This window comes from Oxyura jamaicensis, chromosome 5, assembly GCF_011077185.1.
Source record: "Oxyura jamaicensis isolate SHBP4307 breed ruddy duck chromosome 5, BPBGC_Ojam_1.0, whole genome shotgun sequence".
Lineage (NCBI taxonomy): Eukaryota > Metazoa > Chordata > Aves > Anseriformes > Anatidae > Oxyura > Oxyura jamaicensis.
Genome location: NC_048897.1, coordinates 3,563,634 through 3,578,415, shown reverse-complemented (window position 1 = coordinate 3,578,415; position 14,782 = coordinate 3,563,634). Strand labels below are relative to the sequence as shown.

The 14,782-nt window shown below is 37.6% G+C and overlaps 1 protein-coding gene across 2 annotated transcripts in view; it reads left to right on the top strand.

Moving 5' to 3' along the window:
- The window catches only part of EXT2 (exostosin glycosyltransferase 2), a 71,999-nt gene that overhangs the window by 49,472 nt on the left and 7,745 nt on the right, over positions 1–14,782 (top strand). For both annotated transcript variants that reach the window (XM_035329116.1, XM_035329117.1), the window contains exons 10-13: positions 5,016–5,182; positions 12,087–12,230; positions 12,793–12,921; positions 14,096–14,178. In XM_035329116.1, the coding sequence (XP_035185007.1) occupies positions 5,016–5,182; positions 12,087–12,230; positions 12,793–12,921; positions 14,096–14,178 (523 nt within the window). The remainder of the gene's footprint in view (positions 1–5,015; positions 5,183–12,086; positions 12,231–12,792; positions 12,922–14,095; positions 14,179–14,782) is intronic.

The window sequence follows — 14,782 nt, the reverse complement described above, 5'->3', positions numbered from 1 at the left end:
CTAGTGCAAACATGCATATTTACTTTTATATGCTTAAAGGTTCTCACGACATCTTGTAAGACTTCATCTGCCTTATCCATCACTTCTTATCTTGGGTTTCTTTTGTCCTTGTCATACTTTGTTAAATGATGCAAATGCTCCCTTACTGTAAGAATTAAGGCGTGGGCTTTTACCTTGGTTATAATAAAGTCTACTAAAATGAGGATTACCCCCATATGTGTTTTGCTAGTGCTCAGGTTTCTCAGAACATAATTTTTCCAAACAGTATATGCAAATTCAGAGTATGATATTACCAAAGTGGCAGAACCTGTCTCAGACTTCTGTTTATGCCTCATTCCTCCTATGTGTAGAAACGAAAAGTACACTCTTCTTTTTTTTGTCTTTTAAAACAACTATAGACAATTTTAACCTTCCTTTGGATTATGAAGTAGTTGTTGTCTTTTATTGACTGTATACTTCTATTGGAATCCTTTAGCAGGGCTAATTTTCAACCAGAAATACTTACTCTAAATGGAGTCTGCTGTCCTTTGTGATGGTCATTTTTGCTCAGGTAGTCAGTGTAGTGGCATCCCGAGTCAGTTAGTGTCATTTTACATCTCTCGTGCTTCCCTCTCTGTAGGTAAAGCAACGCTTAGTGTCAGTGGCAGTAAGTAGCCTTACTCTGCAGTATGCAAAATGAAAGAAAGGGTAACTGATAGCCTAATACGTTACTCAGAGTGTCTCCGAAATGCTTATTTTCCATTCATTTCTGTAATGTAAGCCCAAATTCAAACCGTTTGTATTACGTTTCTCAAAGCACAAATATTTTAGAGTAACTTATCTCTTTTTGAGAATTGGTCATTTTGAGAGACTTTCCAAGACCTTAGTAAATCATGTGGATTTAACAGGATTTGCTGACATCTGAGATGCATGCCAGTTATGATTAGATTACACCTTCATTTTTCATATACTTTTCATATACTTTTTCTTCTGTTACCATATTTTAATGCAAGTGGCATGTCTGTAAGTAAGCTATCAAATGGTTGATTTTTTAAAGAGCTAGAAGTTTAAAGTGTCCTTGCTTGATTGATTTTATTCTGAATTATTACTTCACAATCCTAGTAGCTTTTCAGTTTTAATTTTTGTTTTACACTATTATTGTACTGAAATAGAATCTTTGTTGCCATTTTGTCATTTTTTATACATGCAGCAGGCACAAGTCGAAGAAAAGCCCAAATAAAAAAGTACTTAGCATGTATAAATTACAAAGTTTGTTGATATTTATAAATGCAAATTTACAAGTACATACATACTTATGGCAATTTTGCTTGCCTCAAACACTTGTGACAGTGGAGTCTCTTGGGGATCTAGCAGGCTACTTGAAATTCTTTTATACCAATGCACAGTTTATAATTGGTTAATTATAGACACTTAGCCTAAGGTCTTTAAGTAGCTTGCAAATGTTAAACAGTCTGCAGTCTCTGAGGCGGTGATATATGTCCTTGTAGAGTGGCTGTAACTGTCTTACAAATACGGTGCTTGCATGTTGTATGGTAAACCAGTGAGAAAGCAGTGAGTGGGCTTGGTAGTACAAATTTGCAGTAAACTGTTCTCTCATTCAGTGTTACTGCCTCCTGAGGTTGGGATGACTAATGAGATGGAAATCTTGGAGTTAATTCAGTGTCGTTTTAGCGGAGTTGTCATTTCAGGTTATGGTTGAGGCAGGGAATTTCAAAGACATTGCATTTGATTAGCAATGTAGAGAATAAAACACACAAATTTCATTATAAGTAGAATCCACGGCTCTTCAACATCTTTGTTGTGGCCCCTGGTGACTTGCTCCGTCTCCCCAGCTGCTGGCTGACTTCCAATGGAGACCATCAGTAGCATGATTTAATCCTTCAGACTAACTAACTACTAATTGATATTACAGGCCACTTCAGTGATGTAGCATCACGTCACTTGGGGTGATGCCTCTTGCTTTCTGCTAGAAGGAGATGTGAGTAAAATTGAACAAGAATCTGCAGACATGTCAAATACGAGCCATGGTCTACAAGACCACCCAGATAAAGGTAGATTTTATAGTCACTTTTTTAGTCTCACAGGAATAACCTCAGGGTAGGAAACTAAATAAAAATATTGCCAGTAAATATTGGTTTATTTCTTCTCCTTTCTTTTGGCCACCCATGTATGCCAATTCTTCTTTTTAAACTAAAGTTCCAAGAAAAACTGCCCTTTGAAGACTTCTGGTGTGGTTTGGAAAGAGGGTTTTGTTTTCCCAGTGAAGTAGTGCTTGGGCTCTGGTATCTGTAAGGAGCATGTAGCTCTGTGTTTTATTTAAGAGTATTATGTGAGCTGTTAAATCTGAGAGGCCCAGTGGCAATGAGGATGTGGACACTTGCTCCTGGGAGAAAGTTTTACTTCTATGTGTTGGAATGAGGCAGCTTTTGTTCTTCTCTAGTGCTAATTCTGTCTTTCTGGTGACAGTGGAAAGAGGGCAGACCTGTTTGGGAAGCAGATCTGATTCTGAATTGTTATGGAATGAGAAGTGTGTGCACATAATTGTATCACCTTGCAACTCGTTTACTTTTGGTTTTGCCTGAACTCCAGCATTCTTCAGATCCTTCTGCTGAGAACACTTCCAGAGGATGACTTTTTGTTTGTTTACAAACTAAAAGCATTTCCTAGGGTTAGGGCTTCCCTTATCTTGGACTTTTATTGGCACTCATGTTGCCTTCTTCCTTTCGTTCTTAAAACACAGAGGCAAGGGTCTTGTTTCCCTGTGCTGTCTTCTGAGTATCTGAATTAATCCTCATGTCCTAGGAATTTATATTCAAGCTTCCTATTCTCATCCTGACAACAGCCAACAATCTCCATACATAGTTTTGGGGACAGTAAGATCATCCGGGTTGACCTGTACGTCATCAGTTATTGCGTTATTTTTCAACCCAGTGACTTCGACTTAATTTGAGTGCATTTTCTGTAAAAATACCTAGTTTGTTCAAAGGCAGGATATACAGAATCAGCTACTGTCATCTTCCAGAGGTTTAACCGCTGTTCCTATTAAAGACATCTACATTATCTATACTATGAATTTGCCTGGCTTCAGGCTTTAGTCATTGTGTTTTTGTTATGTCTTTCTCTAGTTGCTTGAAGATAGGGCACTATTCTTCCTGTAAATGTATGTGTATATGTTGATCAAATCTACTTTTTGTTCTTTCTTCTAGTAAGCTAAACAGTAAGACTGATCTCCAAGTTCCACCATAAGGTGTTCTCCTTCCCTCAAGTAACTTACATGGTTCCTTCTTGTATCATTTCCAATCTTCTAACAGGCTTGGAAACGTACAAAAAGCACCACAATCAAACAGTATGTATGTTGTCATCTATCTGACTGCATACAAAAATTTGCCCTCCACTTCCTGCCCCGCATTTCTTACTGTTTACCCATCTACATACTGAAGACCTCCATCAATCTATTTTGCTGAAGCAGCATGCTGAGAACCAATGTCTGCTCTGACCTCTTAATCTTTGTCAGTAGCTGCTTTTGAGAAAAATTTGCCTTTCCTGCTGTTCAATGCTGTGTCGGTCTGCTTTTTGTTCAAATGTACCTAAGTTCACTAAACAGTCCAGAATGCTGTTTGACCTTGTTGTCCACACTGTTTTTCATGTCTCCAAACTTTATTTCAGATCGCTGATGAGAATTTCAGTGGCTTCAGACTTGGTGTCAGTTCTTACATGCTATGCTTATACATTTCAATTTAATACAGAGAGCAAGTTATAAAATCTCTTAGTAGTCACTTTGTAGTTGATTTAGTGTACTTCCTCTTATTTTTCTTATTGCATACCATTCTGTCAGCCCCTTTATTTCACCAGTGTAAGAAACTTGTCTTAATTTTGTGTGCTGTCCACAGCCTTACCGTTCAGAATACATACTCATCTTACAATGCTCCCTTTTCCTTCAAGCTCTCATTAAAATAAATGTTTACTGTGAAAGCTGGAAGAAATCAACGTACCACATTTGTAGTTGATGCTTGTCTATTTGTTAATCTACACCTTGATGATTTAGTGCTTTAAAGATGCATCAAACTGTAATAATGTCTGCTGTTAAGTTTTGTGCTGGAAAATGGTTAAAAGTGCATTTAGAATTAATGTTCAATGTACAGTTCTTAGTGCTGCTGTGTTAGTTTTAGCTTGGTGCTCCATACTCAAGCCTCCAGTTATGCTTTTGTAGGAATAGAATGTGATATTGAAAATTTTCAACGTGTAAAAGCTTGCAGAAACTGTTAATGCACCACTTAAAGTGCTACATTTTAAACACAGCAAGAAATGAAAATGTAAACTCATTCGAGACTGAATTGGGTCCTATTTTCTATCTACAGTTTCTTGTTACTGGTTAGAGCATCATTTGATTTGAGATTTTTCATTGTTCTGTACTCTAGTGCTTTGTTCTACTTGTAAAGATGGTGTAGGGTATAACTGGAATCCTTTTGCGTTTATGCAGATTAATATATTACTGTCACTTAGGACTTTGAAGGTGAAAGAAATGATTCAAATATGCTGACATATAATCTACTCCTTAATAATTAAGGTCCAGTTGTTAAGTGATTAACAATTTAGGTATATCTAGGTCATTAATCGTTAAAGTTTATTTTTCTCAGCAATTAATAGAACTAACGTTCTTTTTCAAATTCTTTATGACCATAGACTTGCACTCAGTGATCATGTATTTCTTCAAATTCTTTTAAATTGCTTTGCTTCTTAAATCAGAACATAGTATCACTGATTCTTGTTGTATGGTTATCCCAGACTGCTGTTTTGGGCAAGCTATCCCTGTATAGATTATCTGTGAAGCTCTCTGTAGAGAGCAAAAGATGAGAATATAACGGAACTTCTTTGCCTCTTGTCTTCACATTGCTTGCATTTTTGAGTAAGTGGAAGTCAGGTTATACTGTAAAAAGAAGCTAAGGTAGAAGTGCAGACTTGTTCAGAAGTAAAATGGCATGTTGAATTAAATTTCTTCTAATATTTTGCTCTAGATTCCCTCTGGCCAAAGATTCGTGTTCCACTGAAAGTTGTTAGGACTGCAGAAAACAAACTTAGTAACCGCTTCTTCCCCTATGATGAAATTGAAACAGAAGCAGTGTTGGCTATTGATGATGATATCATTATGCTAACCTCAGATGAACTTCAGTTTGGCTACGAGGTAAGAGAACAGCCTTTTTTCCCCTCTTACACAATTTGACATTGTATGTGTATTTGAAAGGGAGGAAGCACTGTGCAGTCTGCTGATTTTGTTGCATCTCTGTTTACTGTGGCAGTTCAATGCTTTCCAAAGTATTTTTACAGATTGTCATTACCTTATGGGAAACACTGCTAGCTAACAGAAAATTTTCCATAATTGGCAGACTGATGCCAAGAGACTCCAGAAAATGTTGTGTAATTTGAGTTGTGTAGATGTGTAATGGAAGCAGTCTGGAGACTGTGAATAGGATTAATTTGATTAGTTTCAAAAAGGTTTCCAAACATGACAACTCAATTGCTATACGACTTAATATTTCAGATATTTCTGCAATGAGGGCTTCTCGTTAAGCAGGGATTACAAGGATTGCAGTTCCATATATTTGCATGCTCGTCACCTGATCAGACTGGTTGCTATGATGTGTTCTCTTCAAGTAAAATTATTTTAGTTGTCCCACAATTAATCTGTTAGCATTCATGCACCTTAGAATAAATAATAAAAAAAAAAAAATTGGTTTCTTAGCATGTAGAACAATGTTTTCCCTGTTGGTGGGGGCATTTTGCCATCGGATTCTTCCTGTACAGATTGATGGACAAGACAAGTTTTAGAGATTAAATGCTGGGAACAGAGGAGGCCTCCTGAGGACATGCCAAAGTAAGGTGGGGTGCAGTGAAAAGAGGAACTGAAGAATGTCAGAGCGGGGACACTTGTATCATATGCTTTAAATGGCAAAGCTTCAACAGCTGCTGTTGTAATGAGGGTATCAACAAAAAGAAAGCTTGTCCAAATCAGTTACCCGTGGCAGTACAAAGAGGTGAAGGTCTTTATGGGCGTATTTGAGTCATTTGTCCAAAAGTGCACTTAAAGCCACTGTTGTCTTCCTTCCAAAACTCTGGCTTGAGTGAGTTAATTTTGTTTTCCATTTGTATCTGAGTATATGACGCAGTCCATAACCTGGCATAACTGTTCTGTGCAGGTATTTAGAACAAACATATGCTCTATGTGTAAATTAATCAGAAACTTTACAAAATGTAAGAGTAGATTTAGGAAAGGTGTGAATCATTTATTCACACCTGTACCCGCAATATCAAGGACAAAACAACACTAGGCTGCTTACATGAGAGCTAGAACATAAGACTATTATCTAAATGGAGTGAAATAACGAAGATCACTATTCCAAAGGGCAGAAAGCAAACTAAATATGATATTTGTATCATTTTTAATACTCAAGTTCAGTTGCTAACACAAGATGATGTTTTTTGAAAGATTTTGGAAGTATTTATTTAGTCTGAATACAGATATGGTAAAATACGTCTTTTTCTCCCTCTCAAGTCAAAGAGACTCTTAGCAAGCAACAAATTTTTGGCCCCAATAAGTTATATGTGGTAATGTAGGTACACTGATGCCATAACAAAGATGTCAAGTAATGGAGACAGAGGTTTAATCTGTCATGTGTATCTCTAGAAAGGAAATATTTGCCTTGCCAGGTTAAGAGTAACGGGTTAGTACATGGACTGTGAACAACAGAATGAAGAGAAGACAACCAAAGGAAGGTGATTTTTTTTTGTGGCCACATATGCCTCTTTTCTATACCATGGCGACTATGCTGAGTGTTTTAAGTACTGCATTACGACAGCAGAGCAATGAAACGTTGGCAGTTCTGTAAGCCAACTTTTGTCTGTGTTGGTGCTTCTAACTACTGGTTTTGAGGGTGAACTGATGCGATGAAAAATAGTAAATCCATAACGTGCATGCTGTGTAAATTTTGGCTCCATTTCCAGTTAGATTTTCATAGAGCTGGCTCAAGTAAATGTAAGTGACTGTGTAAGTAGTTCCAAATGAATCTCTGCTACCGGTAAAGCAGGTTTGGAAGCCTAAAAGACTAAATCTTACAGCTTTTGCTGTTCTTTGCGATTATAAATCCTACTCCTTGTTGATTCTGAGAATCCAGCTTAGTACACAGCCACCTAGATGGAAAACTAAAATGCCTTACTGAGCAGATAGTTGAGACAAACCCATGGGTCATTTGAACCCTTATATTCTCAGATTGCTTTTTTTTTTTTTAACTTCTGAAATAAATGAGTAAAAATGTCTTTGAATACAGAAGCACAGTGAATTATTTTATAAATATACATTTTTCCTCTTAAGGGGGGTGAGTGATGTAGTTCCTGCTCTCTGGCACAGAAATCAGGGGTTGAAGATTGATCTTTCCTGTCCCTGAGTGTCTGTGACTTGCTTGACAGGCCTGAGCTGGCTCCCAGATGTTTAAATTGTCCTCAGCCTGTGATAATTTATTTATCTGTTTATGCGTGTTACCAGAAAAGTATCTCTCAAACTCTTGACTCATTTGCAGGGGAATCCAGGGGGAACAGTAGCAGAATATAATGTTACTAGAAAGTTTTTCTTTTAAAAGGACGTCTGCTTCTGCTTTGGTCATAAGAAGGGTTGGAAACGTGACATTCAGTAATTTTCTTTTCTCCTCCTGACATCCTTGAGACTTTACATTTAAACATGTGGCAAAATCTCCTCTGTCACAGACTTGTCTGAATGTATAGAGCAAGCCTAAAAAAAAATGAAAACTTTGATCTCAGTACACTTTCAGCCATAAAAAATTATAGTAACACTCAAAGTGTCAGACGTTTTTTACTTGTTAAAAGTGAGCTATTATGGTACGGTGATTTATTGCATTGCGTAAATCTATTGGAGCAAGCAGAAAAATAGTCCCTGTGTGCTGCTGCATTAAGGTAGCATAAGAATGCCTGTGACATTCTGACTTAGGGAAAAAAAGTATTTCTGTAAATTACACGGTGAAATCACAGGCATGACTTGAGGCCCTGGAAATAAACTGCTAGGGCTAGACAACTTTTCCCACTTACCAATCGTTGTTGTTCACAGAGGGAATATCAGAGAGCAAGAAAAGGAGCGAGTATTTAGAATATCATAATCTTAAAAAGTTAAAGCAGAACCATTGGCTGCTTCCAAAGCGTTTGGCGTTTGAATGAGAGACTGAGGGCATGCATTCTCGTATTCCCACCTCTGAGGCTCTGCTGGTCTCAGGGCAGATTGCTAGCGTTTCTATCAATCTGAAAAGCAGGGATAACTCCGAGTACGAAGTTCATGAAGATTTCTTATGAAGTACTTACACAGCACTTTGTCCTTACAAAGTATTACAGCAATATTAAAAATAATCCAAATTGGGATCGTTGCTCTGAGTGTGTGCTCTTTGTTTGTAGACAAAATAGTTTGGTGCCTTGCTAAGTTTATTTTTTCTGTTGGGAACTTCTCGCCTACTGCTAGTAGATGGTGGTTTTATCTGTGTCAGAGCTCAGTTTTTCAGTGCTTCATTGCTTTGGCATTCTTTAAAAGTTTTAAAAAAACACACAGTAACACCTCTCTGATGAATCACGTATTTATTCCACTAAGCTAAAATCATCGTAAAACTTTGCCTTCTTTAGAACAATTTTTGCATACCCATTTTGACTATTAAAAATGTATTTTTCAGAATCCCTTATAAGAGGGGTAAAATACCAAAATAAGATGTCCATGGGTAACTGTTGGCCACATTCAAATTTCTTCAAATTGAAAAATTATTTTACAGATGATGTACATGTGAAATGTCACTTATCTTTTAATGAACTTTGTCTTTACATTCTGCTTTTTTTTTTAATAATAGCATAAGCTATCCCTTTGAGGGCTGAGGGAGAACTAACAGTGGAAGGGGTTCTGGGAGGAGAGAAGGAATGCTGATTGACTGCTTTTTCTTTAATTTCTTTTAATTTTCAGTCTTATGATACTGCCATTGTAGCTTTGGAAATACTGGTTGCTTTTCAGTTTATACAACTAGATTTTTTAAAAATTGCAATTAGTTCCTGAAGTTGCATGTGACTGCTAATATAATACATTTTATGCATAAGTGTTGGAGTATATTCTGGAGAATGAAGCACTTCTCCTTCCTTTTGGCTACATGTAGCTGTGGTAGCTGTTTTGGTGATATAGAGAACTAGATCAGAATAGTTCAGATTAGGCAGTAGACTGTAGGCAAGTGAGGGTGAAGGCTATTTTATCTAGGCTGAATCTCTAAGTCGCTTGGGGAATTCAACTCGAAAATAAAAATCATCATTTTCTCTTGGTGTCTTTCAAAAGATTTTTAGTAAAGCTGCCGAGTCAGAGCTTTTATCTGACTTTTCATCTGGGAGATCGTTTGTCCAAAAATATTTATATTCAGTGTTGTCTAGCAGAGTCATTGGAATAGCGTTGTCTGCAAAGAAGCATACCTCCTCTTCACTTGGCAATATGTTTTTCCCTGGATGTGTCCCTTAGCAGTATTAACTCAGGCCATCCTTCTTTAGTCTGTGAAAGCTAATAAGATCACTGTCTAAGATGGAATGTATTCCTAACAGACTAGTAAATTACAGGCAGCCATCAAACAAGAAAACGGACTGTAGTACAAAATAGAGAGTAGTATAAGAATCATTACCACAAATTCTATTCTGAAAGCTTCCTTATAAGCAGTAGCTGTACATAATAATTTTGGCACAAAACACTTGTATGGATTTGGGCAATGAGCTGGATGCAGCTATTTGGAGCCTTTCCCGGAGTTACCATTGAATGAGCTAGTGATGAACAGTAGAGGAAGCCAAGCTTTTCCACTGACTTCGATAGCATTACTTTTACAAGGAATCTTTGTTTAGTACAACTAAGATATTTTTTAGATGCAGCAAACTGACAATTTTCAGAGGCCAGAATCAGGGTAGTGTTGAGCTTTACAGTGATGCAAAGAAATCTGTATTAGTAACATGCGTTATAGTTGGCTTTTATTTTGCTTGGACTCTTTAGGATGACACTGAGAGCAAAAACTAGAAAGAATATGAATCTGCTGTTGAGTGTTGTGAAGGCACTGAAGTCCCTTGGGAAGCAGTAGCTGAGTTTAATCTTTCCTTCAGCTGCATTTAATATGCGTGTTGTTCCCTTTACAAGGATTCTTAGCCCAGTATGATACAGATCCGTACTGTTCTGTCAAATTATTTGCTGAGCCTCGGTAGCTCAGGTGGTGGTGTATTCCAACGGCTGGGAATTGGGCATTTTAATAGTCAAATACATATATAAAATCATTACTTTTAGAGTCCCAGAAAGTGAGGAATCAAATTTTGGGAGTGGCTATGCCTTTGTCCTTTTGCTCTTTATTATAGTGTTTTTAACACTGTGTCAAAAATAGGTATCTCAGATCTCTCACTAGCTTGTCTTGAAAACAATCGGGTTTTTTAATAATTAATCGATGACACCAGTTTGTAACGCATTCAATGGATCCTATTTATTGAGTTCCAAATCATCTTTGCTTTTAAGAGCCCTCTGTTAGATGGTTGTCCTGTCTAAATACTATCCAAGTACCTGTACCTTAGAACTGTCTAGAAAGATTGATTTCTGGATAAAGTACAAGTCAGAGAGTCAGAAGATCTGGTTCCCATTCTTGTTTCCTGTCTGATTTTTGGCAGGCTTCCTCATCTGTGCGTTTGAAATAATAACTGCTCTCATCATGGGATTTTGAAGCTATGTTAACTGACAGCAATAAAATGTGTTGAGATGTATAGATGAAAAAAGGTATATCGTAATGCAAAATCACACAAATGTAGATAGAGAAGCAGTAAATTAATGCTGATTGTTTTATCATACTACTTCGACCATTTACTTGCATAGAGTCCTTATAACCCAGGCCTCCCACCTGAAACTGGCACATGGAAGGTGCCCTAAGGAAACTGCTGGCAAAGTGAGGTTTGCTGTATCGTGGAATTACCGATAACTCTTCCTGTACTGCAAATTCAGCTGTAGGGTTCCTTTGCTTTTTGTTCAGGAAAGAAAACGTTTGCTTGTGAATAGCCCCTTGGGGATTTTTTTGCTGTTGATCATCCATACACAATGAAATTTGGGTACGTGTTTGTTTATATACTACCAGTCTGAAACAGGAACTCTTGTGACTTAACATTGTGTGTCACAGAGTCAAGACTTAGTTTTCCAAGAAATCTAGCAGTTATTTGAATCAAAATAAAGGATAAATTCTGAATTTGCAAATAAAAGAGATAAATACTAACTTCATTATTGATCAGTTGAAGGCATGTGGTGTATTTAGCAAGCAAATAACATCAAGACCCCTTTTAATAATTGTAATCCTTTCTCCATTTTTTCATAATGCAAAAATTGTCCATTATTTAATGTGGCCAGCAGTGTGGAGAACTGAGGTTGCGTTAATGATGCCCTTCTCCTTGTTCTTGTCTACTGTGTTTGATCCTGTAGTGAGCTACAAAATAATGTATGGAGTGACAAGGATGGTATCTTGATTGCATCCAGCTGTCTGGAACAAGTCAAGGGCAAAGAGGCCTTCCATGTAGCAGTAGATCCATACAAGCACCCACTAAAGAATACCAGAAATATTAAAATATAAGCCTGTTTTAAGCCTATTTCTATCAAAAGAAGCAGGTTGGTTAGGTCCAAAGCCAGCTGTGAAAGTAGTTAGGTTGTAGCCGTACCTACTGAAGTTAACATCAGAAGTTGCATTTTAATTGTGCTTTGTTTTAATTAGCATTAAAATCTTCTTGAATGGTCAGTTGTATTTTTCCTCAGGAAGGAAGTTAGTATGGGTTAGTGGCTGTTTACTCTGGAATGTGGCATCCCTGAGCTGTAGGGTCCTTCCAAAGCAAGCTTGGTTTTTTTCATACTTCTTCAAGGCAGCCACTGATTTCAGAAATTAGGACTTAATGAGGATTGAAATGGTCTTTGCCCCACTGCCTTCCCAAAGCAGATGTTGCATCTGCACATTTGTGTTTGCTTGGAGTGCAAGCCTGGTTAGCACGATGACATGTCTCGTTCTCTTCAGGTTTGGCGTGAGTTCCCGGACAGGTTGGTTGGATATCCAGGTCGCCTGCATCTTTGGGACCATGAGATGAACAAATGGAAATACGAATCAGAATGGACCAATGAAGTCTCGATGGTGCTCACTGGGGCTGCATTTTATCACAAGGTATCTGTAATATACAACTTGTAGTTTACTGGTAGTATACATCATGAACAACTCTTTAGGAGCTTTATGTGTTTTGGTCATTCTGGGAGTGCTTTTTGGTGCCATAATTTTCTACAGCAATCTGAAAACGAATTGCAAACTTTGCCTAAGCTTCTTTCTCTTTCTGTTGCTGTGGAAACAACTGATTTCTCCACGCCTGTAAAATAACTGTTACCTTCAGGAACTTAGAGAAGAACTCTCGTCAGTTCGCATGACCACTAAGTACGTAGTGTATTTTGCAATTCATGTGGCTATGTAGCTAGGCATTGAAGAAACAAACAAAAAAAGCCCACAACAATTGTAAAGAAATCTCTGTGCTGGTCAGGAATGGAATAATTTTGCACTTAAGCACCCAAAAATGATTCTCTTGTCTGCTAGAGCAGACCTTGTCTGAAGGCAGTGTCAGTTGGCCTGTAATCCATCCTTAGCTGCCTGCTGTTCAGTGACTGAAACATTTAGAGTCTTAAGGTTACTGCATCTGTATTTAAAAATTATCTTCTTTTCTTCTCCATCTGTCATGAAGTATTTCAACTATCTTTACACGTACAAAATGCCTGGAGACATCAAGAACTGGGTGGATGCTCATATGAACTGTGAAGATATTGCCATGAATTTCCTAGTGGCAAATGTCACCGGCAAATCAGTCATTAAGGTAGGACTTCTCTGCCATTTAGCTTTACAAAGTTTAAAAACATTTACATGTGCATGTAAGTTCAGTAGTCTTGAATAAATTACTTAATATTCTCTCTTCTCCCATTTACTTCTGGTATGGTGTCTCCTTCTTCCATATTAGCAAGTCCCTTTTTTAGTAAATCTTCTTTGCTAACTAGGAACACAGAATTGTTTTATGCCATTTGCTTCTGGTGGTTATTTTAAACAACTAGATGAAGTATGAAGAAGGTAATTTAAATGATAGCTATGCCAACATACATGTATTTTAACTATTTGAGATGACTAAAGGAAAGAAATAGCCAACTGTCTACAGCTCTCTCTGTCATGGACTGGCAACAGCTGATTTATAGGAATGTTAATTGCAAGAATGCTAATTGCAAGATCAGCTTTAAATGAACTTTTTATCCCTGAATTAATTTCCTGACATGTTTCGACACGTTTTCAAGTCTGGACATTCACTCTGTACATTCATTTCAAAATGTGTCAACTTGGAATGAGATTTAGAGGCCACCAGGCGTTACTTCAATTAGCAGGGTCCACTTTCCCATCTGTCCATCATCATTTACTGGGACTGGTGGCTGCACTTCCTAAAAAAAGTCTTTAGAAGATAAACTGTGTGTTTTTGCTGAAAAAGGTTTTGAGCTGTATGAGGGCACAGGCAGAGTAATTTGGCACCTCTGTGCGATTCGGAGAGCCTTGCAGAGTTTGCCAGTCAGCTATTAACTGGAGCGAGCAAAAGAGCGTCTGTTGGATTAACGTTACGGTGAAGTATGGGAAGCTATATTTCATCGCTGTTATGGCTGCAAGAACAAATGGTGTTTATACAGGGACCTTGGCAGTGAGAAAACAGTCATTAAACAGGAATTAAGGAGCTTGTCATCGCCACTTCTTTTCAGTTACAGAAGGAAAAACCCCTCCAAGCCGTTTTTATTGGGCCCCTGTGAATTTTGCAGTCAGCCGGGCCAGATGGAGCTGAATGGAGGAATGGAGTGGCTTTTTTTTTTTTTTTTTAAACAACCCCCCCACACCCCCCCTTGGTGAGACAGCTCAGTTTACACTGCAGGCATGTTCAGAGGTATTGTGCTGCTCTCTGTGCAAGGAGATTAATGTCCCTTCTGTTGATACTTGATGGTATCTGGCGTGCCTTTGTGCAGGTGACCCCACGAAAGAAGTTCAAATGTCCAGAATGCACAGCAATCGATGGGTTATCACTGGACCAGACACACATGGTAGAAAGGTGAGTGACCACCCTTTATTTCTCTGATTGCCTTTTTCTGAGTGCTAGAATTTTATTCTGTGTTTCATTAAATTAGGATCAAAATGTTCACTTAAACATAAATGCTCATAAAATAAAATGCTCTTTTTTTTAAATGCTCATCAGTGAAAGTGCTTATTTAAATGTAAGTGATTGTATTTCTGTAAAACTCTAATTTTGAAAAAATGTCTCATGGATTTGATCATTTGATCAACATAAGTCGTTCCCACAAGAGATGATGTGACAATGAAAGGTGGACTACTGCAAGAAAGGACTTTAGAAGGGTACCATTTTTAGCAGATTTTGCTGTAAAGTGCATAGTACATGTATGAAATTCAGGTCGTTGGCATTGTTTTTAATAATGCCACATTTCTGTTTTATCATGGAACTTCAACTGTAATGCATATGAGATTTATTTTCTTTTAGTCCAGACAGTTGTTAGCTTACCAAAGAGTGATTGACGAATAAGGATACCAATAATGCTAGTTGAATTGATGTTTGTACGTTGTCATTCTGAATCACTTGGTTTCCATTACTAAAGGGCATTTGCCTGCACAATTGCTTGTGGCACTTTCTAATAATGGCA